Source organism: Melopsittacus undulatus, chromosome 5 (assembly GCF_012275295.1).
Source record: "Melopsittacus undulatus isolate bMelUnd1 chromosome 5, bMelUnd1.mat.Z, whole genome shotgun sequence".
Classification (NCBI taxonomy): domain Eukaryota; kingdom Metazoa; phylum Chordata; class Aves; order Psittaciformes; family Psittaculidae; genus Melopsittacus; species Melopsittacus undulatus.
Window position 1 is genome coordinate 14,166,670 of NC_047531.1, and position 26,061 is coordinate 14,192,730.

Genomic DNA, 26,061 nt, shown 5'->3' on the forward strand with positions numbered 1-26,061 from the left:
TTAATCTCTACAGTTTAATTTGGATTTATTGGGTAGGGGGGGAAAGGAGAGGAGGAGAGAGTATATATATCAGCTATTCATGACTGAAGATACTTCATGCAGACCATGCAAGGAAGCATACACACAATAGAAGCCTTTTATGGGTCATCTTCTCTGAGTAACAAAATCTATCAGTTTCTAGGATTTTAACTTACCTGCGTCGTGGTATTACCCTGGCACCATCAGGGCTCATAGAAACAGGTATGGAATTTCGGCATACGCGAGGACTTCCATTTGGGAAATGAACTGGGCTAGCTTGTACACAGGCAGAAAATTCCTGGTAATTTGTAAGAAGATTAACATGAACATAATACCATTAAGATTTATATAGTCATTTGATTAGTCATAACTGCATTCAGATCAGCTTCATCATAACTAAGAAAAATATTGTCACTTTTTGCTGATGATATTCTCATTAGTAAAATGTGACTATTCTTAGAACTGTAGGGAAAGTTTGTTATCTTTCTCTCCCCTTTGTGGTACTGTAAGAATGCTAATTGTAATGTGGACAAGCAACCAAAAGATGTCACTATTTGTTGCTCAGGAAATCTAAACAACCCTTACTGCAGCAAAACTGTCTCCTGGTTTATCCATGCACCTGCTCACCTACCGGTATTCCCAAACTTGACTTCATTACAAAAAACTGATCCACCAGCTTTTTGTGCAAAGGCCTCATGTCCTGTGGCACCACCTTCTCGTGCACTGCCAAGCCAAATTCTAGAATCTGGGCCTGGAGAAAAGACAGAAGAGAGGAAGAATATTTTGGATATATTTTGTTTAAGCTTTCCTCATCAATTAAGATACTGATCAAAAAACCCAAAAAAATGCACGTTGTATTAAAAACATCTATCTAAATCCCTGGCAGACCTGTAATCAAACAAGGCCTAAGACTAACCAATCAATATACAATAGGATTTATGCCCCCATTTTACTTTCAACTTTCCCAAATATCTGGCCTCTGGCAAATTGAACTCTAATATAAAACCCATTATTGATAACTTAGTGAAAAGCTGGCTAAATGGCAATTTTACAAAGGAGCAGGTCTAAATCCTAAATAAAAGTCATTTTCTACAAGAACAGTTATAAAAAACAGGAAACAAAAGCAATGGCCACATCCATCAGAGACCTCCTAATATATTTTCAATGATGTCCATGGTTCCCTATCCTATTCCAACTCCCCAGAGACCTCTGAAAGTGGTGGCTTTACGTTTATTCTTGACGCAAGCATGACAGGTTTCAGAATAACATTGCTAAAACTAATCTTGCTTGAACTTGGTCACAGGCATTTAAAATAGTCACTTGGTTACATGACACATCTGTTACTGAAATTGAAAAACAAAATAGCTACACTATGCTGTAATATCTTTGGATGAGAGCTACTGGCTGACGTTTTCAAGCAGGCAGCGAGCTGGCACAGAGCTGTACAATATCACTGACCCAAGGTCAGGCCTGCAGCACATCCATCCATCTACGCACACAGCCATCCCAGCCCTTCTGAACGCTCCGCGTTTTCTGCTAAACCATCTGTAGGTGCCAGACAGGGTTTAACTGCTATCATGTTTTCTCATAGCAAGTTATTCACTCCAGTTTTAAATTGTAAGGGTTACTGAGATAAACTGCAGTTTGAAAAACAAAAACTGCAAGGTAAATTACTATATATTATCTAAACTAAATCAAAACAAACTCAGTGAACCTATTCTGATTCATACTGTCTGAGGATCTGCGCTTCTGCTGATCTGACCAAACATTAGCACAACACAAACGAAAAGTGCAATCTCCATTTTGCCAAATTCCAATACTCTGACCTCTTTATTCCAAGCTAGCAATAAAGTTTGAAATTTCAATATGCTTCATAGAACAAAGATAGTTAAATGTCAGTTTAAAAAGCCAAAATGAAAGCTGAAATACTAAGAGCACTTGATCAAAGCAATTTTTTTGTGCATTTCCAAATGGACACACCTCGTATTTGAGGCCGGCAGGTCATTTTCTTACAAATATATGAAGAAATAATATAAAAACATGTAATACATAGAACACTCACCTGTTTAATCACTTGGTGTAGTAACATTTTTAATGTTAGTTTGTTCTTATGCTAAATCTTGAAGTGAAAGTATTTGTTCTGTAGTATTGGTTAAATAAGTCATACAAATATTTGCTGAAGTCACCAAATGTTTCAGTGACATAATGTTTATTCTGTAGTAGTGGTAAGATATGCTGTGCATATGAACATCACAAGACAAAAATTTGCCCCTCATTCAACCTTTCATTTAGAATGAAATGATTAAGATGATGAAAAGAACTAGTGAAAAAAAATATTAACATGACCCAGAAACCTGCTTGTATAGGAAATTATTGTCTGCTTGGGATCTAATGCAGAAGATACTGGAGACCACTGGGCAATCATTAACCTCTGAAACGTTGTATTTTATTTTGGGACACTTTCAGCTAGAACAGTTGAGCAGGTCACCTACTCAATCTTTTCCCCAGTTTACCTGCTCAAGCATTAGTTCTCTCAAGCGTGTAATCTTCTCTCCATCCTCTGGATGGTTCAAGATGTATTCTTTGATGAAGAATGCCTAAGCAGAATAAAACCATGAAGTAACTGAATATGAGTAAAACCACATCACTTAGGGTTTTTAAACAAGTTTCTAGATTATATCTTCAGAAAAAAAAAAGTTTTCAAGAACTCACGGTTCTCGTCATTGATGTCAAAAAGCCACACGTTTCACTTATATGACCAACATCCAAGTGTGTTCATGAGCTTACATGACTTTCCAACCCACCCCCAGTGCTGAAATTATACCAGCTAGGTACCCCAAAGTCATTTATCCACCAGCAATTGCCTGAACATAGTATTCTACTGTATGTTCACAATCACATCTTTCTTTACATGCCAAACATCCTACCCTCCAAGGGGATTATATTGAGTTTGCAACAGTTCTTGACATTGCTCTGTAAAGAAAATGCAAAGCTGCTCATTTGAGAGATTTCTAGACCTTCTCAAAAACGCATTTGTCACAAGAAGTGTCTGTAGGCACACCTATACACACTCATGATTTCCTACCCATAGAGTTAAGATGATAACAGTGGCTGCTCTGTACTGTGGTTTTTTTTTTTCACCTGTCTTTACATTTCCCTAATATGCTTTTTACAAGGTTCTCCATCCAACTTTAGCTGCTAAAATCTTGCTATGCAGAATTATTTGCAAATATGGGAGCAGTGAAGCTAGAAATAAGTGTACCCCTTTTCTGATCCAGTTCCAAAATTTCATGCTGTGACAATCCATAACAAGGAAGTGCTGAGGCCTATCTAGAAAATGAAGACTGATACTGTAATGAAGAAGATTTATTTCACATGGCTCTTTCAGTACAGATGAACAGATTATAAGAATTCATGTTTAAGTTGTTAAAAGGAGCCCTCTGATACTTGTTAAAATCCCACATCCTAAACTTCTGCCAGCTGATGGTTTTTTTCCCCTCAGCTACAAGCTTAATATTCTTTCAGTATCAAGCAGGTGGTGTCCCAGTGGTTTTGGGCTGAGACTTATACAGAACTGTAATATGAGTCAAAGATGTAATAATCTCACTTCAAACAAAATCACCAGCTCTTTAGAAAGAAAAAAAAAATCAGAGTTTGACTAAATCCAAGAACATTCTTGGGACCAGTGGTTTCCAATAATTCATTATGAAAGTGCTTCTACTCTTCTAGCACATGTAAAGGAGCTAAAAGAAATGTGAGAGTACAAAGCACAGTTTGAGAGGTGTTAGTGGGCATGACTGTATTTCTCAAGGGATTCCATTAAGGTGCTTTACTATGCTAAACAGTTGCGTTGTTGCTAAAGGCAGCTGGTAAACATCAAATGTGGTACTGCTCTGCTTTAGTCTCACAATTTTCATAACATTGCAGTTTTGATGACAGATTCTAATGCTATACTGGACTCAATTTCTTATTTAATTTAGTTTAATCTAGATGCAGCTTTATCCAATTTGACACCATTGAGTGAACACCAAATTTTGCAGCCTTTGAGACAAGTGTTCAGAATATTATCGCGCTTTTCATTTTCAATGGAAAACGAACAACCAGCAGACTCAAGTATTTTATAAGACTATTAGGAGAAAGAGGAAGATCAAGCTGGGCTGCAAAATCTTTTCTTTCTTTTAACTGAAGTTTCAAAACTGCACAGAACTTTGCAGAAATACAGCCTCCCAAATATTTAAGGTTCTCCTAAGGTGGGTCAGAGATTACAATAATGAGGAGCAACTTCTGGGAAAAAATCCAGTGCTAGACATTTCTTAATTATATGTATTATTACTAGATATTTCTGAAAATAGCTTTCCTTAAAAACTTAGAGAACAATAATAAATTACTAAAATTATTGATATAATAGTTTCTGTCCTGAACACATACAGAGGACCTACATCTGTACAGAGAAAAAAAAAGTAAGAACTGTCTTACGATAGATTTTTTTAATAAACAGAAAATAAATTGCTTACCTCTTGGTATCTAGCAACTCCACCATTGACTGCTGCATCAATGACCCCATTTAGACACATTGTGAGAGGGTTAATATTTTGCATCTGTCGAGTTTGACATTGACTAATCAATGTTCTCAGCTGCTGGTTCTTATTTTCTAGGACTTCAATAGCATTCTCAAGGGGACTCATTTCCACCTGAAAGGGGAGTGAGGGACATGGCAAACACAATCTTCAGTTGAAAGATGAAATATATTAAAGGTAATTTTTGATTTCCTGAAAGGAAACAATTTTATTCTCTGTTCTAGAGTATCAGGGCAGAAAAATGTCTTCCCAGCTAGGCTACACTCTCTGAGCATAAAAAGAATTAATTTTATAATGTAATCAAGGATCAAAATAAAAAACTGTCCCTCTCCTGCAGATTCACTATCTGACCTTGAGAGATTACTCAGCAAAACACTTCAGCCTGTGGTGGAACTCTTGGAATTCAGGGCTAAACTGTTCTTAGTAACTTCACCTAAATCAAACCTGAGGTCAGGGAGTGCTTCACCATGGTTAAGGGCACAGGGAAGACCTTAAGTATGGGTGAGCGAGTTTCCCCACCCACAGTGAATGGATGAGGAGTTTGAATGCAAGCTTTGAGCTAACATGACAATCAAGTTATAGTCCTTGAGTGCAATGTGCTTTTCTCACAGGTAGCATTCAACTGCAACCAGCAGAGTACAGGCCTGTGGTTGCTATAATTTACCAAATTATACAAGCACAAATCTAATTAATGATTTAGTACATGCCCAAGAAAAAATATTATGGTTAACTTTCAGAAATAGTGACTATAATGGTAGCATGATAGTAAACTGAGGAGCTTTATACTGGGGATCAGATTAACCTAGGAAGGGCTTAGTAGAAATCAACTAACAAAATTTACCATGTCACATGATTTTTCTTATTATAATTAAATTTCATTTTTGATTTTCTACAGGACATTACCAGGATGGTGAGCAAATGGCATTTAGTTCGTATTTTAAAAGAAAAGCACAATAGTTGTAGAGAAAAACAGTTGTACAATCGCATCCCTATATTTAATGGGACTATTTTAAGACTGGCTTTGACAGGAAGGAAAATAATTACAGCTGTTATACTCCTCTACTCAACCAATGACCAATTATTTAGAGACTGTTATAGGAGGAGCACTCCTTCAAATACATCTGAAATGTATTTGGGGGTTTTCTAAGAAATATAATAACAAGAAAGAAGAAGGAATTACAATGTGTTAGTAACAAATTGCTACATAAGACCCTATTCCTACAGGTTCTGCGTAGGCGTGCTTCCTTTCCCATGCTGAGAACTGGGGACTTCAATAGAGTTCTAGGCAGGCACATGGCCTTTATTATGCTACAGGAACTTGGAGAATGTTTACTTTTTAAGAATATGGAAAGATATGTTAAGCTATAGATACTCTAAGTATTAGATGTTACATCATGCTGAGTTTTAAGGAAGTAAGTTTTCTGACAGTAGGAGTTGCCTTTGCCCATTATTGTTCTCAACTTTTTTCCTCAGCTGTTTAAATGAGTCATAAGTGTGCTTCTTAACAGTAGTTTTCAAGATAAGAGAAACCAGACAACTCAAAATACTTTGTAAATAATTTTGTTGGAGCCAGCTAGAAATTTTGCTCAAAAAAAATAGATATGGGTAACAAATCTTAAACTAGTTCATTAAATGGCACGATTAAGGAAGTAAACCAATCCATAGTATGTATTGTCAACGATCTTATACTCACTACTTCACGTTTTTCCACTTCAAACCAACGAGATATTCCAGGTAAACTCTGCACCAAGATCAGTGTGGTTCTCTCCACCCATAGACTCTACAATATACAAAATGAGTTTGTTTCCATAATTTGCCTCTATGTTTTTCTTAATCGTTCCCACTTTTTGTTATGAATACCTTCATTTAAATAATAGTATACATTAAACAAAAAGTATTAACGTCCAATTTTCTACTGAAATATCTATCCCAGAAGCCTATTTCTGCTGATTCTTTGCTCTTAAACATGGTATTATTCTATGTTATATGTGGTCTTCTAACGTCCAAAGGTCACTCACAACTAAATTAGCATTTTAATATTTTCTCTCTGAGATAACATCTGAGAAAAGGAAGAGTTCAGGAGCAGAGCTTACAGATCACAAAGTGACCAGCTCTCCTCTATGAAGTCCTGCTTGAGATTCGGCAATGCACAGCTGATGGGATACTCAAAGGTACTACTGTTAAACACTTTATGCAAGAGGTTTGTAAAATAACAAATCAACATAAAGGATAGTGCTTGCACAAAATATAAGCTGTACAATTAAAGTTAAGCCCTAAACTTTTATTAGAGGACAACAATGTCTTAATTTAGCTGATTTATTATCCTCACAGTTCTTTCCTCTAACTTTGTAAAAAAATTATTACAGGATAATTCTCTCTCTGTGTCTTGATTACTAGATTATATTCTGCACCAGAATGTGTTTCTGTTGGGTCAGAAATAAAATTACACCAGAAGGCTGTAAGATGAATTTTCAGTGTGATATTTTTATTAGGAAGAACAGAAGTCATTTACTTGTTACAGGAGGAGCTACTCTTCTTCTCTGAGATAATCTCTAAGTTCATAGGTAGTTTTTTGTCTTAATAGGAACAGAACATTATGTTGCAGTTCATCAAAATTGTCTCTCCCTGGCTTTAAAGAAAGAAAACTTTTGGCAATCCTTATCTACTTAACAGTGTTTTCCCATTTGCCTTATAATTTCTCTGGAGGCTATTCTGCTGTCTCCAGTTCTGCCTTCTATATACTACTGATGGAAAAACAAATGGGTAATTTTTTCTATCCTATTTCCATATACAACAAGACATTCCAATCTACCATATATTTTACACATTATTTTAATTAAAATGAGAAGTGAAATAGTCAAATCTGAGCTACTGTCTCCTCTAGAGAATTTGTTATATCACACAGGGTTGAACAACACAACTATTGTTGATGTTACAAAGAAATGCAAAGGTCCAGTAGCTTGGGAGTGCGCATGGTACCTTACCTTGAATTCATTTTCCTTGTCCTTGGTCCCTTTGTGAAATGGCCTGTCGTATCGGAATCTCCAGATGTGATTTACTTTGTAAAAGCTCTTGATGTTGTTGGGAATACCATCTCTCTGCAGGACTTCCTGGTTTTCTGGAATTGGTGTCACAGCATAAATCTGCAAATCTGTATATAAAGAGTCAAGGCTATCCCCACGTCATTCAAATTAGCAAAGCATACTGACTCCTGAAGCATGACAGTAGAAAAATTCTTTAAAAAGTGTGTATCATGACAATTAATGGCTTGGGAAAGCAACCTAGGATATTTTTTGATGATTTGGGATGTCTTTGTTGAAACTTCCTATTTATTTTTGAAATGGAGTTACAGAATAGTACATGAAGTAAAGGGTTTAATTAAATATATTCTTACACACAATATGCCATGAAATGGTGACATGTTGTACTACAAGCATGTGAATTACTCTAACTTGAACTGATATACCATTATCACAGTGGTGATAGTTCTACAGGTATTTTTGGCTAAAGTAAGAATTTTAATAACGTCAAGGAATTTTTAATAAAACCAACAACTATACAAAAAAACTTCCAAACACAGTAGTGACTGGGACAAATTGCATGGGAATTCTCACCTACCATTTATTTCAGTGGAGGCACACTGTGATTGGAATTGGCTATATGTGTACCTACATTTTTTTAAAAGCATGAAATATGTAACTGCAGTGTATAGGTTTGTGATTATGTGGATACACTGTGCTTCTGCCTGAAAAATGGTCTCATCTGGCTGATTAGCATGTTGCATTGCAATGGCATGTGGGAACTCATTCAACATGCGCTGCTGGAAGGCCTCCAGCCTTTCATAGTCATGTCCTCGGCAAACAAATTCCTTGTTCTGAGCAGAAGAAGAAAAAGAAACAAAACACAAGAGCAAATTACATGAAAATAATTGGGTATCATTAGATAGATCCAAACATACACTCTTCAATATAGACTTCCTATGCATTTTTTACACCATTTTAAGAAGGAAAGCAGAAGAAACAAAAGGCAAGAATAAAAATAAGGAATGTTGAGAAAGAGGTTACTTAGAAGGAAATTTTACCATAAAAGGTATGTTTGATTTACAAAGTCTGGAATGGTTACACTTAAAGCTTTAACAAAAATGTCCACTATGAAGCTGCACCATTAGTTTCTTGCAACTATGCAACAAAAATACAGATACAACACACCTGGAGCTGTGGACAGCACTTTTTGGTTTGATTCTGCTTGCACACACATTCAAAATAAGCAAATATCTTAACCATTTTTCTAAAACCACTGATAAATGATTTTAATTTTAAAGTCTATATTAGAATATTTTTAAAAGTCATTACTAATTTATTCCTCTTGAAGCAGGTTTAGATAGAAAGAGTTGTCCTTATGTCAATAACAGAGACATAAAGCACTGATTTCTGACAGCCTGAACTTTCATGGGAACTGCTAAAAGGAATCAACTGCAACAGTATTACTGTGCAACTACAAGTTAAAATGTGAAAGCTTTATTCTGAAGCTTTATTCTTTATTCATTCTATAGCAAAGACAGCCAGATTAGAAACTGCTTTGCCAGAAAAAAACCTACATCAAACATACAAAGTTTTTGAGGTATTCCTTGTTGGTGCTGTGAGCGTAACTCTGTGCTATGTGCATTTAACTTGGAAAAGGCATAAATACTTCCTGGGCAGATGCATAAGCAGTGAAAGACCTACAGATCTCAAAGTAGTGCACTATCATGCAACTTTGTCCAGAAGTTTCACTTCATCAGCTGATGCTTAGTAATCTAAGCATTAAATCCTTGCCAATTAACATTTTTTAAGTGGTTTATACAGATGTTCTATTCAGGTGACTACTAGGTAATATCAAAAACTACATATCTATCAGACTGCTTTTGTGTACCACTTTTGGAGAGAGGATTTTCATGCTATATCTACCATTTGGAATTTGTGATTTCCCCCACCACAAAGTCAAAGAAAAATCAGACTTTTTAGGCCTCCACCACACAGAGGAGGTTTCTCCATCACTTATTTGTATTTCCATAGGAAGAGGAGCTTGGATTATGGTTGCAGTGGCTCCATGAACAGGCTGAATTCTGTTCTCTTTCCAAGGTGACAGTCAATGCAGCTAAACCACTGCAGATTGTGGACGAGGGGAACAGTATAAAGAAAACTAACATTTTCAAGGGCACTTTAGGATCCAAGATTAATGTTCAAGAGTAACTTAATATATCTTGTCAGCTTTAGTACATTGACAATTAATGAAACACAGCATGTTGAATTTCTAAGTAATTTCAATAAAAATGGGACTTTGTAATGTAATTACTTAAATGCTAAATTACTGACTGTCCCACTGCCAAGGGATACCTCTTCTGAGAGCACTTTCTGAATAGCTGCCAGCAGAAACAGAACAGGTTAAAGGGAACAAACTACCATGGAAAGAAGACGTTGGTCAATGGAATAGTATAAGGGCATGGTTTAAAACATAAACATGGTAATCGAGCCCATGTGGGATTCTGGAAGCCTAACATTAGCTATTCCATTAGACAGGACCTTTCCTTAACCCTGAAAATATGAGGTTATTTTATTAATTCCCACAAATAATTCCCTCTCTCACAGGATAAGAACTTGTATATGGTATGATCAAATTCTCACATAGAAAAAATGATTATGAATGACAGCGTGAATTCCAGAATTACTCCATTCTGTTCAATTTCAATTGACTTACTCTCAAGAAGAACGGGAACTTTTTCCCATAGAATCCAACTCTGAAAAATTCAGGCTCCAAACGCTGTTGATCCATTATTTTATCATACAAAGATGCTTCCATCATCTGGGTGAGATTGATAAGAAATGCAATTAAGTCTTTTTCCAAAACATATTTTTTAACTTAAGCTATTGTTTTCAGTACACTGCTCTGGGGTATCCCAGTGCATCTCTGAGCAGAGATAACTATGTTAGATATTAATGACAACCTGCATAGATCTTTAAAGAAAAATGGAAGTAATAGAAAAGCAGTTTGAAACATATTACCCAGGGATCTAGTAATCATTCAAGAACATGGCAGTTACAAGGTCAGTTTAGTCAGCAAAGTCCATTTTCCATATTCAAAAGAGTTGTGACCAAATCAAACCAGATTCCAATGATTTAAGCACCAAATGTGAGTTCCTTTAAAAATCTCACAATAGCAAGTCACATAATTTTTAATCAATACATCTTGCATTTATGTCACTCAAAACACTAACACAAAGTGATTTTAATGTCAAAGTCCTCTTTTTTTCTAATGATATTACAGAAAAGCATTATCTGTTCTTAAGTTTTTAATACTGTGGGGAAAAAACCTAACCAATGATATTAGACTGATTTTAGGTGATGCAGGCAGGTATTTAATGTGTATATATCAATATCTGCCAAATTATATTTCTATGAGAAATCCCCACACCTCCATTTTTGGATTAACATAGGTGGCACAGATATAGTAGAATGATATTTCACAATTCAAACACAAACCACATTAAGTACCATTAATGAAACATGCATTAACTAATTGTTTTATTCACATGATGATAGTCTGCTTTTGCTTCTAGGATTCTGCCACTGGGATATCTAGATTGATATGGAACAAGCAGATGACAAGGATACTGCTACATGGTTCTGTGTTGAGAATTTTGCGTGATGCTGTTAAGCAGCTCTGGATTAAGTTTACTTCAGTCAGTCCTACACATACAGAAAATTTTAAGAGGAAGCTGCAATATAAAGTTGAATCCATCAGAAGCAAACAAGAAAGGCAAAGACTGAACAATCTTTAAAATACAGTATCAGAAAGAATGAAGAAACAATGCTTAGTGCTCTAGGAAAACTGAAAGAGAAAGCAGGAAGACTGTGCCAGGGAAGATTCGTCTTGGCAATATGATATTAAACAGACCATATTTTTAAGCAGTTAAAAAAAAATTGCAAAGGTGTATGCTGCTTGTTGCAAGCTGTTCCCTTGCAATTAAAACTGCACAGACACATTGCTGCTCCTAGTGAAGAAATGCACGAACCTTCCCTGGATAAACATAGTGAACCACTGGAAGTGAATTTGCAATACATTTTTCCTTCATAATCACGTGCATAAAAGGGGTGCTGTACAGGTACAAACATTACAAGATAATCTATTTTTCCATTTAATTAAAAAAGCTCACACTCCTTTTTTATAACCTTTATTGCAGAAAAAAGACAAAAGCTAAAAACCAAAGGTCTGAAAAAAAATTGTTAGCACAATTCCATGACAAATTTAATTTTCTAAGAAATATTTTATAAACCAAATTCCTAAGCGCTCGGAGATCTGATTCATGAAAAGTACTCAGGTACATTACCCTCATCTTGCTGAGGTTTCTGTAGTCATAGTAGCTCTCATACTGCTCTGCAATTTTCCTGCATAAGATAATGCCATTTTCCCAACACTGCAAGCAAACAGAAGATGTTCAGTAATTTCAAAGCAGGTGTTTGACAATTCGTGATTTATTAGTAGTCTGCTCTTTCTGTAGTAACTCATACTTCCAGTAAGTGAAAATACCTGGACATATTGCTCACTAGACATACTGAGAGCTGCTGAGTAATACTGATGAATTCTTCTAAGAATCAAGAATATATTTAGAGAGCTACTTAATAAGTTATTTTCACAGGACTATCATCAGATAAAAATCACTGCAAGAGTGATAGACATCTTTTCTGATACTGCATCTGAGGTTCATTCAACAGTCTGATTTTTAGATTTTAAAACTGTATTCTTAATACATCCTCCTTAATTTTTGTAGATCGGAATATATTTATTGCACCACACAAATTAAACTCCATAGCTGATTATAGAATTTTTGGAAAGGGGAAAAAAAAAAAAAAGAATAATGATCAACATCAGTTTGATTATATTTACAAGGCTTACATAGATACTACACCATCTACATAAAATTGCAATACTTGCTTATCTGCAAGATAAATGATTGCATGTTTATCAGCAAGACAAATTGTCACACAAAGTGTATACAGAATTTAGACTACAGGGTAATTACCTTTGCTTAATTCAGAATAAGCATTCTCCATGATGACAATGAACTGTGAGCCCTAAACCCTGTTCCATTTTAGAGATTCTGTGACTGCTATTCTAAAAGATACAATGTAATTTGGAAGGTGTAAAAATAGTACTTATAATCTGCTTTTTTTGCTCACTAAGTGAATTTGATCAGCTTTTTTTCCTTCTTTCATTTTCCCCACCTTTAAAACGGGGAGAAATTATGCTATATTTTATAAAGTACTTTGACAGTTACAAAGCAAATTGCTACACAAGTGCAAATTATTCTCACATGTACGTGTGGGATTTCTAGGATACAAACACAGGATTAGGAGAAACCTACTGTGTCGCTAAGTAACCGCTTCATCAGGCAATGACAAACACTTCCCCTCTATATGCGAAAAGACTGCAATCCTGGCAGTAATGTCCTAAAACGAATACCCTTTTCAGATCCCTTCAGTAAAACAGGACTATTTTACCTTTCCCCTATCAAAGTTCTGAATGATGGTCAGATGGAGACACTCTTTACGTTGCCACTCTGTTTGCATGGGGTAGGTGAGAAACTCTCGCAGTGGCCGATCAGACCACTCCAACAGCTCATCGTACAGCAGGAGTGTGTAGGCAGCCTCTACAAGACAAATTATAGCATGGTACTTATGAAACACCAACCAAATAAAACAGGCAAACAAAGAACACAGAAATGTGAATGCTTTTGATGGGATGCACCTTTTTAATAGGTAACTGGTTTACTTAAAGTGTAAGACAGTAGTGCTGGTTTTGGACAGTTACTATCTACAGCTATAATAAATTCAGCCTACAATTTTCACACAATATTTAAAGTGAAGTCAGTGGGACAGTTTCCCTGGAGTCTGACAATACAAAGGGGACAGGGAAATTAAGAAAAAAATTCTGATTAGCCCTATGGCTCCTGTGACTGAGGGAACAAGGGCCAGAGGATGAGAACATCAATAGAGAAAGAGGAAAGAAGATAGGATTGTGGACACAGCCCAAAAGAGAACAAGGCTGGGAGGGAAATGGAGAGGCAGATGTGTCCTTAATACACTCCACAGAGAAGTAAATTGCTCATAGCTGAGCCTTAACAAGTAATTTAGAAGGGCACACAGACATTTCTTTATTTTAGTTATTTTTTTAGGCTTGAAACAAATCAAACCTAATGTTGCTCTCTGGTCAGAGACCTGTGGAATAATCTTTAGGTCACAATTGGCAGAAATTATCTGGGAATATAAAAAATACTATGATTTTTATTTTAATTTAAAGAATTCCTCAGAAATAATACACTGAAACTAGTATTAAGTGAACGTCTCCATTGCAAAGTCAAACTTTGGCCAACTATGACACACCAGAATTAATACTGGTTATGACAATTCAGTTTGGCTAACTGCGCATATGCATTATTGTTTTCCAAGTTAGTGTCACAGTTTGTTTTTGCACTCACAAGACCACTTTGCATGAGTCAGTCTGTACAAAGATGGGCCATGCTTTGGAGATGTACTGCACTGGAGACAGAAGTTGCCTACTGGACTACTATTATTGTGGGTTTTATAGGTTGCACATACGGCAAAAAATAACCATGAAGTACTAAAGTGCTTTTTATGCTAAGGTAAATTTGCCTCAGACAACCATGTCCCACTTCTGCTTCTGCTATATGAGTTCCAACAGAACAGGAACCTTAAACCAAGCTCTCTAGAGTTTTTTATAACTGTAGTATTTCTCTTATGTGTCCAGCTTAAGAACCTGTGGGTGAAAAACAATCACTGCAGCAGTTACTTGTCGGAGAGCATGCTTTGAATGCCAGTGTTTAAGAATGCTAAGTATGGTGCAAAATGATGCTGCAAGGGAGACTGACTGAAGTTGCAGACAATCTTAATTCTGACATCACACTGTTTTCAGGCTGCTTCACTGGTAACAACCTCTGTTATAGTTTCAAGCTACAGTTTGGTATTCAAAATATAGAATCATAGAATAGTTAGGGTTGGAAAAGACCTCAAGATCATCTAGTTCCAACCCCCCTGCCATGGGCAGGGACACCTCACACTAAACCATATCACCCAAGGCTTCATCCAACCTGGCCTTGAACACTGCCAGGGATGGAGCATTCACAGCTGCCCTGGGCAACCCATTCCAGTGCCTCACCATCCTCACAGTAAAGAATTTCTTCCTTATATCCAATCTAAACTTCCCCTGTTTAAGTTTTAATTCGTTACCCCTTGTCCTATCACTACAGTCCCTAATGAATAGTCCCTTCCCAGCATCCCTGTAGGCCCCCTTCAGATACTGGAAGGCTGCTATGAGGTCTCCACGCAGCCTTCTCTTCTCCAGGCTGAACAGCCCCAACTTTCTCAGCCTGTCTTCATACAGGAGGTGCTCCAGTCCCCTGATCATCCTCGTGGCCCTCCTCTGGACTTGTTCGAACAGTTCCATGTCCTTTTTATGCTGAGGACACCAGAACTGCACACAATACCCCAAGTGGTGTCTCCCGAGAGCAGAGTGGAGGGGCAGGATCACCTCCTTTGACCTGCTGGTCACGCTGCTTTTGATGCAGCCCAGGATACAGTTGGCTTTCTGGGCTGTGAGCGCACACTGAAGCTGGCTCATGTTCATTTTCTCATCCACCAACACCCCCAAGTCCTTCTCTGCAGGGCTGCTCTGAATCTCTTGTCTGCCCAACCTGTAGCTGTGCCTGGGATTGCTCTGACCAAGGGGTAGGACCTTGCACTTGGCATGGTTAAACTTCATGAGGTTGGCATCAGCCCACCTCACAAGTGTGTCAAGGTCCCTCTGAATGGCATTCCTTCCCTCCAGCGTATCAACTGAACCACACAGCTTGGTGTCAGCGGCAAACTTGCTGAGGGCACACTCAATCCCACTGTCCATGTCTCCAACAAAGATGTTGAACAAGAGCGGTCCCAACACTGATCCCTGAGGGACACCACTCGTTACTGGTCTCCAGCTGGACATGAGCCATTGACCACAACTCTTTGCATGCAGCCATCCACCCAGTTCTTTATCCACTGAGTGGTCCACCTATCAAATTGGTGACACTCCAGTTTAGAGACAAGTATGTTGGGTGGGACAGTTTCGAACACTTTGCACAAGTCCAGGTAGATGACATCAACTGCTCCACCCTGTCCATCAGTTCCGTAGCCCTGTCATAGGAGGCCACCAAATTGGTCAGGCAGGATTTCCCCCTAGTGAAGCCATGCTGGCTGTCACCAAGCACCTTGTTTTTTTCATGTGCTCTAGCATGTCTTCCAAGAGAATCTGCTTCCAGACTTTGCCAGGCACAGAGGTGAGACTGATTGGTCTGTAATTCTCTGGGTCATCCATTTTCCCCTTCTTGAAAATGGGGGTTCTATTTCCCTTTTTCCAGTCACCAGGAACTTCACCTGACTGCCATGATTTTTCAAATATGGTGGCAAGTGGCTTTGCAACTTCATTCGCCAGCTCCTTCAGGACCCGCGGATGGATTTCATCAGGTCCCATGGACTTGTGTACATTCAGGTTCTTAAGACGGTCTCGAACCAGATCCTCTCCTACAGTGAGCCCAAGGGTCTTAATTTTCACAGTCCCTGCGTCTGCCTTCCAAGACTTGGGTGGTGTCGTCAGAGCCTTTGCCAGTGAAGACTGAGGCAAAGAACTCATTCAGAACCTCAGCCTTCTGCAAATCCTGTTTAGCCAGCTCTCCCAATAGCTTTCAGAGGGGGCTTACATTGTCCCTGCTCTGTTTCCCTGCTCTCTTTCCCTGCCCTGTTTTTTAGCTGCTACATACCTGTAGGATCCCTTCCTGTTATTCTTAACATCCCTAGCCAAGTTTAATTCTAACTGGGCGTTAGCTTTCCTAACCTGGTCCCTAGATTCCCAGATAACATTCACTGCAACATACAGCATTTTTACACACCAATGTAAAAAATGAATTTGAACTCATTCAGAATTGTAAGCAAAAGATAGCAAAGCAGAAGTACATGTCAAGATAACTCACTATGATCCTTCCTTTTTAACTTTTCATGCGAGTCCTCTGTTTTAAGATATTTTCTCTGCCACACAAATAAATTTCTTTTTTTTTTTTTTTTTTTTACAGTTATCATAAATTTATATAGAAAGTTTCTAAAAGCAGAACGGCCATACTGGATGAAAGGCATGAGGGACCTGAGGGATCACATGCACATGGGTCCCTCTACTCAGCATCCTATGTCTGGAAGTGGCCAGCATAACTAACAACATACTGGTACCTCTGGGAGAGGTCTGTATCAATTGGCTGCACAGGAAAACAGCAAGAAGAGATAAACAGGGCTGATTCACATTGTAGAAAATTAAATTTATACAGGAAAGATTCAAAAAACCTAAACATTTCTAAGATGGATAGATACAATGACAATCTCATTACATTTCTCTGGTGATTGAGGGGACACAAAAAGAAACAGTGCATTTACGTGCTACAGCCTCAAGATAGTTATATTTGTAGCTGTAACTGAATGCTGTGTAAAGAAAGATTTGTAAGTATGTTTTGTATTACAAAGGATTTTTTTTGTTCTGTTTTGAGTTTGTTTTGATTTGGTTCATTTTTTTAACAGAGGATTATTAGAAACAGCCTATAGATCATACTATGAAAGGAAGGAAAAATATTTTAAGGGCTAGCTGGCTTCATCCCTAGAATGAAACTATGAAGTCAGTAAACTCAATGGTGAAACATGCAGGAATGCTGCTGAAGTACTTAACTTCTTTTTCTACTCCCATGTATATTAGATCAGATGATCTACAAAAGGTCTGTGCGTTGTCACAGATTAATAAGGCAAGCAATGGACTGCCTAAGTCTGTTTTCTAGTGCAAACACTGTCAATATCACATTGCCATGGGTGTGAGACAATCCTTCCTTAAATCCCTCATGGCAAAAAAAACCCAAACAAAAATCAAAAGTAGTGGAATTGATCACAGTAAAGAATGCAAAAAACCCCACATATTTTAATGATAAATACACAGGAAATACAACAAACTCTGTGAAATAATTTTTGAGCAAAATACTGTTTAAATAAGAACAGATGGCAAAACAATTTAAAAAGAAATCCAGTTCATTTCACTGCTGAAGATAAACTCAACACATGTTAATCAGCCAGTGTGTAAAGGGAACTCAACATTGCTTAAAGAGTTACTAAGATTTGTTATGTAAAATCAGGAAATTAACAGTTTGGCACAAAAGCCAGCCGTGGCAAAGATACTGCTTGATCATCTAAAATCTCTTGTGACTCACTACTGCCAGGTCACATGAGGAAATTAAGATCTCATCTTAATATATCCTATTATCAAGTTTACACTTTAAACCCACGGACTGCAAACAGATTGTGGAAAATCCAAGTGAAGGATCATTTCTATAGATGGCAAAAAGCATAAGGAAATTTGCGGTAGCAGTAAACACCTGTAACCAGTTTACTAGTGACCTCCCAGCCAACTAATCCGGTTTTAAGAAAGAAAAAATTCTTCAGAGAATCTAAACATATGCAGCTGCAATTGCAAACACTGGGGAAAAGATGGAGGTATTATAACATCAGTTAAATATTTTGACAACCAAAGACTGTTTAATTTAAAGAGATAGAGATTTTATATTCTCCAGCATTTATTGATGCCATATAGTGCAAATGAAGTGTGCTTTGTGTTGTATAAACAACCACCATGCACAATAACTTCTTATTTCTTAATTTAAAAGATAATGGCCTGACCTGGCACTAAATTTGCATTGAGAAATCCTGGACAATAATACTGCAAATGTGGTACATGAAGATTCAGAAAGAAGTCAGCAAAGAGCTATATTTGTTGAACATTTTAGTGTCTTTCATCATTAGTAAGCTATATCAGAAAGAAATGGTCTTTCTTTCTTTCCTTTTTTAACCTAAAAGTGAGGTGCTGAAACACGTCTGTGTTAAAACAGCACACCAAAAAGCTAATCAGTAGCATTGCAAAATTTATATATGCTCAGATACTACCAAATGGGCTCACAAAAACTTCCTGTAAACTTTATTCCTCTTGGGTGAAGAATGACCATATCACACATTCATTGCTAGTGCATATCAATAGCAGTCATTTACATTCAACATGGCACAGCAAATAGTAGAGTTCTGGGGCTGAAAAAAAGCCATATTTTGAGAGATTTAATTCGGTAAGGATGCTCAGCTTTTTGCCTGGGTTGGTATGTTCAGACTGAGGATACATACAGCTTACAGGTTTGTAAAAGACTGCAAAGGATAGACCAGTCTTAAATATCTTTTTCTAGTTTGTATTCAATTACCTGTGAAGTTTTGTGCTTTCAGATGTAGGTCATAGAGTTTATGAATATAGCGAATATACATCTCTTCCTTGTTCAGTTCAGTCTTGTAAAAATTCTGTAATAAAATCGAATTTTGTAATGCACATTAGTTAGCAAATATATGATAACGGTTGCAAACAAAAGACTTCAAACTTAATGCTTTAGAAATACATGCATAGATTTGAAAGTTTCACATGTACAAAGTCATTACACAATTGCAGTAATACAGTAAGAAACAGTAAACACAACATTAAACTTTCAGGAGATAAATCGACATGCTTTTGAATGGCTTTTTATTTAAATTCTGATAGAATATAAAAAGAAGAACCTGACACCTGACAGCTGAAATCTGACCGTTCTTTCTTAACAAATACTAATCTGTTCAAAATCTACACCCATACGTCCTTACTTAGGCCATTTAACATCTTGCTCAAAGTTGTATGTTGACTTTAAAACATTAACAGCCCTCTGACTTTTGTATTCATATTTAAAAAAAGAAAAATCTACTACCTACTATATCTGCTCTTCCTTCTGTCATAGCAAAATTCCAGAAGGACTTTGGTGGCTTTATGAAGAACTACTCAGGACTGTAAACAACATAATCCCAAATGAAAAACATGATTTCTTCAGTCCTAACTGATGCTCGGAACTGGTAACTGATGGATAAATATTGCATTGCATGATTTAAATACATAATGTTGCACTCTAAAGTGATAGCCAGGAAATATTTCTAGCAGTGGGTAAAGATTTCTGGATGTATAACTGCTATTTGTTGTTACATGAATAAAATATGGAATACAACATCAAAATTCTTAGTTCAAAACATAAATTATTTATCTACAAGCCCTAAAACAAACTATGGAAAAGTCACAGGGAGAGGAGCACAACCCTGTAGCACTGTTCACAAGTATTGCCACACTCACTATGGACATACAGTCTCCGTGCTAGCCATACTTAATGTTCAGGATAATCTGCTTTTTTTAATGCAAATTTATAGGATAGAAGAATCTATCACTGGTCCTCATGAGCAATTAAGAATTTCTATTCTATTATTCCAATCACTTGCTATTTTGAACTCTAACCAAGTGGCCAGCATTCCCCCCTATTTTACAGTATTCTTATTCTGTGCCACTGTTTCCTAAACTGAGTTATCAAAGAGAAAGTTGGGAGGAACATTATGAAAATATACAAATAAAAACTTGATAAAGTATTATTTTAAGTAACTTGGAAAATTTACTGTATAACAACAGCTCTGTAATGATGTGCAGCCCTTAGGCCACCATCTGCCTTTCTAAGACCTCTTTTCCTCCCACAAGATGTAGATCAGGAACAGATGCTTCTCTTTAGAAGAGAAAATATCTGTTTGTATGTTCATATTTACCTGCCTGAAAAAAAGGCATAATCTATAATACAGAATTGCAAGCAATAAAGACGTCATTGAACTGTAGTACTAGACTTCTTGGCTCTTACCCCTAAGCACTAAAGGCTTCAGTGCTTGACACAAGTCTAAACTATAGAAATCTTCTCTGAAGATCTGCAGTGTCCAGCTGGTCTGTAAGGCAGACCACAGCAAGGCAACCAAGTCACAGCTGAGGAAATGCATACTGCTAACAAAGGTGTCATATGATTTTTTAACTTTTTCAAGATATAAAATAGAACAGATGTAGTCTTCAGTAGGGGACATGATGTGAAAGGTAGACTTTGTCAATTAGACTTCACTTTCCCTGAGAAAAACCAACTTGAACGTAACTTTCAAACTGGCAATGTGGGCATGTTCTACTTCAATGACATGATGTCATATACCAGCATAGGGTATCACAGGAAACGTCCTCTTTCTAAAAATACATAGCTTTAAATTAATAGAACCTGAAATACCCATGAAATATCACACCCCAATGAGGACCAGAGTTGCCTGAGAAAAACTCCTCAGTGAGTTACCAAAAGTTATTCAATACACTTTCAATGCTTTTGCACAGCTTTGTGATGGTCATGTTCTTTCACTAGGAATTCAACTTTCAAATTGGAGTTAGGTGATTCTTATACATAAGCAACTAACTCCATTAGATAACTCTTAAACAAGCTTTTCCAAACAAGTATTACTAATGTGAAATTACCTCAGATGATCCAGAGAGTGGGGAGAGTAGGAAAAAAGTTCCTACCTTTTCCTTTCATCTAAGGTATTGTTGCTGGTGCATACCCCTTCTGCATATTTCATAATGTAGCACAATTCCAGTTAATTGTTTACTTGGTTAACTTGAACAATTCTATTTTCTGGAAGAAATGCATATACATCTATGGCAAAACAATGTAAAAATTCTCTTTTCATGCCAACGAGTCCTCTTATCTTTGGAAGTCAGAATACCCTCAAAGTAGTGGTGAAAAATGAAATACTGCTTCCTCCTCTGGACTTCAAATGATTTTAACATCATACATTCTTCTAATTACTCGTTGCATGAAACATCTTTCGAGATGACAACCAGTTCATCCATCCTATGTGCAAACAAATGTCTTAAAATTTGTGTGCTCTTTCTGCAATTGAAATTTCCTTCTCAAAAATTAGCATTCGTTGTTGCTCTGGCATGCAAATAGTATTAAAATTTGTCTGAAAATTATTAGTATATGAAACCTTTCTTAGCCTCTACAAGTCAATGAAAATCCAATTAAAAAGTATTATGATAATTTAAGGTTTTTAAATATTTGAATTTGGTTTTGTGCAAATTTTGGATTATTTGCTAACAGTAGTTTAAAAGCTCCTTGGGGATAAGATAAAAATAATCCAGGTGCTTTACAGAATTCAGATCATGCCAGATATTCTGATAGAAAGCCAGTTGCTCTATGGTTACATAGTAAACATCATCCCTATTTCTAGAGCACCATTTTCCTACTGAAGAAATCCTTTATTCTCTTATGTATAACTGCTACTTAGAAGTGACACCAAATTGTTTCACTGACGTAAAAAATGCAGAATTACAAGTCAGCTTATTCTGTTTTTACCCCTGGCTAAAAATATAACTTTTCAAAACATTCACCATAAAAATGGAAACTTTCCAAGGTTAAAGGAAGTCAACAAAGTTGTCAGTGGAAACTAGCCTGAAACCAAAATTCATCTTGTAAACAAAATTTTAATCTTTTTTCATACCATGAATTTGCACTGTTGGTTTGTTGTAATGATGACAATATGACAAGAGGAGAAAGAAACCACTTGAAATCATGTAAGTTTTCTTGAGTTTGGAGGAGGAAAGGCATATTCCTACAAATTTAGAGACCAATCAAACTTGGGAAATAATACTTTGGTGAAATTTATCTGATAGGAAGAGAGGGGAAACGGAATAAAGCAGTACTAGAGATCTCTTAAAGACCAATTGTAAAATGTCACAGAAAACTAACTCCCCACTGTACCAGTTTCGGTGATCTTAAGATTAGTATTATTTTGTCAACTTCCACTCAAACTGCATCAAGAAGCAAGGTATCTCCTACTCACATGTGTGACTGTACATTAGAAACTGTTCAACTGAAATTAAAGGGGGAAAAAAGTATTATACAAACCAAAAGGCTAACAGTGCAGCCAATCTTTTTGCCGTCCACTTCACCCATTTTCATGCAGTCCCTAAAACAGAAAGTAATGAAAGTCAAAAGGAATCACTTTTATCCTCTTAGTGAAGCACACCCCATATTTGGTTCAGCAAGCTGACTGACATGATGCATTTGGATGAACAGCTGACCCAGGTGTGTAAGGGATTTAATGCCTCCTTTTCTAGGGCATGGAATAACTCGGTCATCAAGGAAGCCAATGTTCTTTTCTGGCTCTGTCATTGATTTGCTGGGTGACAGCTGGAGATTATTTAGTTTCTTCATACCTTGTCCTGAAATCATGCCAGCAGAAGCCAGCATGACTGCCAGAAAAGGCAGTCCCTCTCCCCTCCTGCTCTCAGGCACTCATTCCCAATCCTGCACTGCTGCCCAAACAAACCTCAGGGAAAGATAGAGGTTAGGCAGCATCTTTTGCTGGGTTATTTTTAGCCCATATCAGTCAGACTACCACAGTGCAGCACAAAGGCTTCTGTTAGCACAAGGAAGTGAGTGATGTGAATGAGGAATGAGTAGGGATGAGTTTGCTTCCTTCAGAGACAGTGTACGCCTATAGTGTTTATGGTCTTTCAGCATTAGCTCCTCCTCTCAAACATGCAGAGCTTGATTATCACACAGGTTAAAACTAAAGAATGATCACCCAATACTTTCATAACTACCAGTATACACAATTGTTTCTAAAGATTGAGAGTCCTGCGGGTTTTAATCCAACCCCCTGGAGGGTTTCCCAGTTCTCTGAAGGGGAACAGCACTGTCAGGTTTCTAGAAATCCAGAGTTCAGTCTCTTTGTTGATGAAATAGCTTTCCTTTCAAACTACCAGTGGTGACAGCAAACAGAGTACCAGGTCTAACCATGTGTCCCGATGGAATCAGGGCAAACAAGCTAACACTTAAGCTCTAGGATATCCTACAACTGATGGTGGTAAGGAGGACTACGTTAAAAATTTAATTTTCTTCATTGGCTTCACAACCAATTCAGAAAATCCCTTTTAGTCTCCTACTCCCGAAAGAGAGTATAGATCTCTCATTTCTCTCTTCTTTGTTCATGTGGTAGAGTCAGATGTGAGCTCCTCACCCAGATATCCTATCTTTGTATACATACTTGCTATGCCGGCTGACACTACAACTAAGCATGATTGACATAGTGATAAGAATTTTACATACTGTGTAAAACAACTGTCAGGTGATTAACATTGAGCTCCTTGCCTTCAGACAGACCTGAGTCACTAACCTACTGGCAAAAGCTCCTATATTCCTTGACATAAAACTTGTGCACATCACTGGATTTTCATACTACGGGAAGGCTACTTCATTGATTTTCAGCCTCCTTGTCTAGTTTTCCTGGTGACTAAGCAGCTGCTACCTGAGATCCTGAGCACATACAGTTGATGTGTCCATGTGTAGTCACTGTTTCCACAAGAACACCATATTTGCCTTCTAATACTTCAAAGATGAAAACCCTATTTATAAATCATGATAATCCCTCACCTGTAATCCAGTAGCCTCTCCATGAGGCGAGTCACAGTGGCAATTAACGAAACACCACTTTCCCTCCATGTTTCCCGCTCAATTTTCTTCAGTAAACTGGAAAAAAAGAGAAGCCAGAACAATTTCACCGTTTATTTTTAACTGTCACTATGACAACCACTCTGATTTTACCAGTACCTTAATACCTTAGCAACATCTTCAATAGTTAGATTTTCTTTTACAAACACCCTCCCAAGAAGCACAATTTGCAAACATTGTCTTACCTAGGATAAGGACCAAAAAGTGGAATTCTAGTCCAGGAAGCATTGACAAAACAAATGATTTTTATATTAGCTGCATCAGGTTAAAATATATCAAACACCTAATTTTCAGAATATATTAACATCCCAAAGAATTAACAGAACTCTTCCATAAAATACATATCTTAATTTTATGCCGATACGTAAGAAAATGGGGACCTTAAAGATGCACCTAGAAAAGAATATCTCTCAGGTCAATATGCCTTTTCAATGAGACCTCAACTTTTTTAATAAAGATTTTTCTTCTCTCCTTTCTCCTCTCCTCTTCAGTATGCAAAAAGAAGGGATTTTAATAAAATTATTTCCTCTCTTCACTTATTTTTTCCTTCTAAGAACATACTGTCATGCATATTAGAAATTCCATTAGCTTAAATTGTCATAAGATTCTTTATTAAAAACTGTTGTGTTGAGTTCTTACACTAATGTAAATGCTGATTACACAGTGAAGTGAAAAGATTTCAAAATGGTGTTGTAAGTGGAGCTGTCAATAAAATTACACTTCATATTTCTTTCTGTCAAAGGCCTTTGATTTTCACTGCTTAAGTTTATTAAATACTAATCATTTGGGCATGAATTTCCCACATTTCCTCTCTAAGGATGAACAAAGAAATATTTATCTACAGAGCTGTGTTACTTTTATGCTTTGCTGCAGGACCTCAGATGACTGACATGGCCATGGAGATATTTTAGCAGTCTCCCTGAAAATGAACTCAGGTATGGTTTACTTAGATGTGTCTGAAAACTGCCACATCCATATGCTTAGAGCTTTTTAAAGAGTCGTTAATAGCATCTACAAACCTTCTGTCTGCAGTGGGCAAGCTGTCAGCTCCACTGACCTTCATCTATACTGAGCATGTTCAGTCCCATAAAACTCCTACATCCAAATTTTACCAAACATATAACAGCGCCCAATAACTCCTACATGCCAACTGCACTAGCTATACACTCCAGCTCTGCTCAACTCCTTACGTACAGGCGGATGTCACAAATGCAGTTCTCCAAACTAATTCAACCTAAATGAAGCTGTGTTCTGCTAGAAGCAAGGGGAGAAACATTGATCTTCATCCTGCACCCTTATATCGATCTTAGACTCACTTCTCTTTAGAAGGCAATCAGAGTATTTCCCTCACATTCAGAGACTGGCTATCTGTCAATTGCTAGCATAGACAGATGGCAAGTCCATCCCTAACCAGAGGATAAAAGCACTAATCTGGCATCTCTGCTTTCCATGTAGAATACACAGGCTAACTTAATTCACTTTTAGATCTTTATGTTCCTTTCAATACAAGATTTTGTGTCTAAGAAGTAAGAGTAGAGCTTGTTACATTATTAAGCACTGATTACTGCACCGATTTTTCCTTTCTACTGCCTTTCAAACCTGTGTTAAACAGAAACATTTCAACCTAAATTCATCAAAATAATTACCTGTTGTAGAAAAACAGCAGAAGTCTGACATCTTTTTTAAACCAGATGGGTTTCGTCTGTATTTGACTAATGCATGTTCTTTATAAATGTACTGGCATATTCATTATAAGCATACAATCTCTACAAATGGGTTGTGTAGATACATTCAAAATACTTATTCAAATTGACATCAATGTCGTCAGTTGAACAATTTTGTGACTTGCTTTGTGATGCATGCCTCCCCCTCTCTGCCATACATCTTTCATTACAATGCGCAGAACAAACAGAATTAAAGAGTTACTCAAATATGTCC

The 26,061-nt window shown here is 37.0% G+C and overlaps 1 protein-coding gene across 1 annotated transcript in view; it reads right to left on the reverse strand.

Annotated features, from left to right (window-relative positions):
• The window catches only part of DOCK4 (dedicator of cytokinesis 4), a 243,440-nt gene that overhangs the window by 13,859 nt on the left and 203,520 nt on the right, over positions 1-26,061 (reverse strand). Inside the window, exons 33-45 of the mRNA XM_034063029.1 lie at positions 24,046-24,141; positions 22,516-22,576; positions 18,952-19,045; positions 13,133-13,281; positions 11,962-12,048; positions 10,332-10,436; positions 8,328-8,469; positions 7,580-7,746; positions 6,289-6,375; positions 4,533-4,709; positions 2,532-2,615; positions 650-769; positions 195-316 (exon numbers count right to left, since the gene is read on the reverse strand). Coding sequence (XP_033918920.1) covers positions 195-316; positions 650-769; positions 2,532-2,615; positions 4,533-4,709; positions 6,289-6,375; positions 7,580-7,746; positions 8,328-8,469; positions 10,332-10,436; positions 11,962-12,048; positions 13,133-13,281; positions 18,952-19,045; positions 22,516-22,576; positions 24,046-24,141 — 1,491 coding nt within the window. The remainder of the gene's footprint in view (positions 1-194; positions 317-649; positions 770-2,531; positions 2,616-4,532; positions 4,710-6,288; positions 6,376-7,579; positions 7,747-8,327; positions 8,470-10,331; positions 10,437-11,961; positions 12,049-13,132; positions 13,282-18,951; positions 19,046-22,515; positions 22,577-24,045; positions 24,142-26,061) is intronic.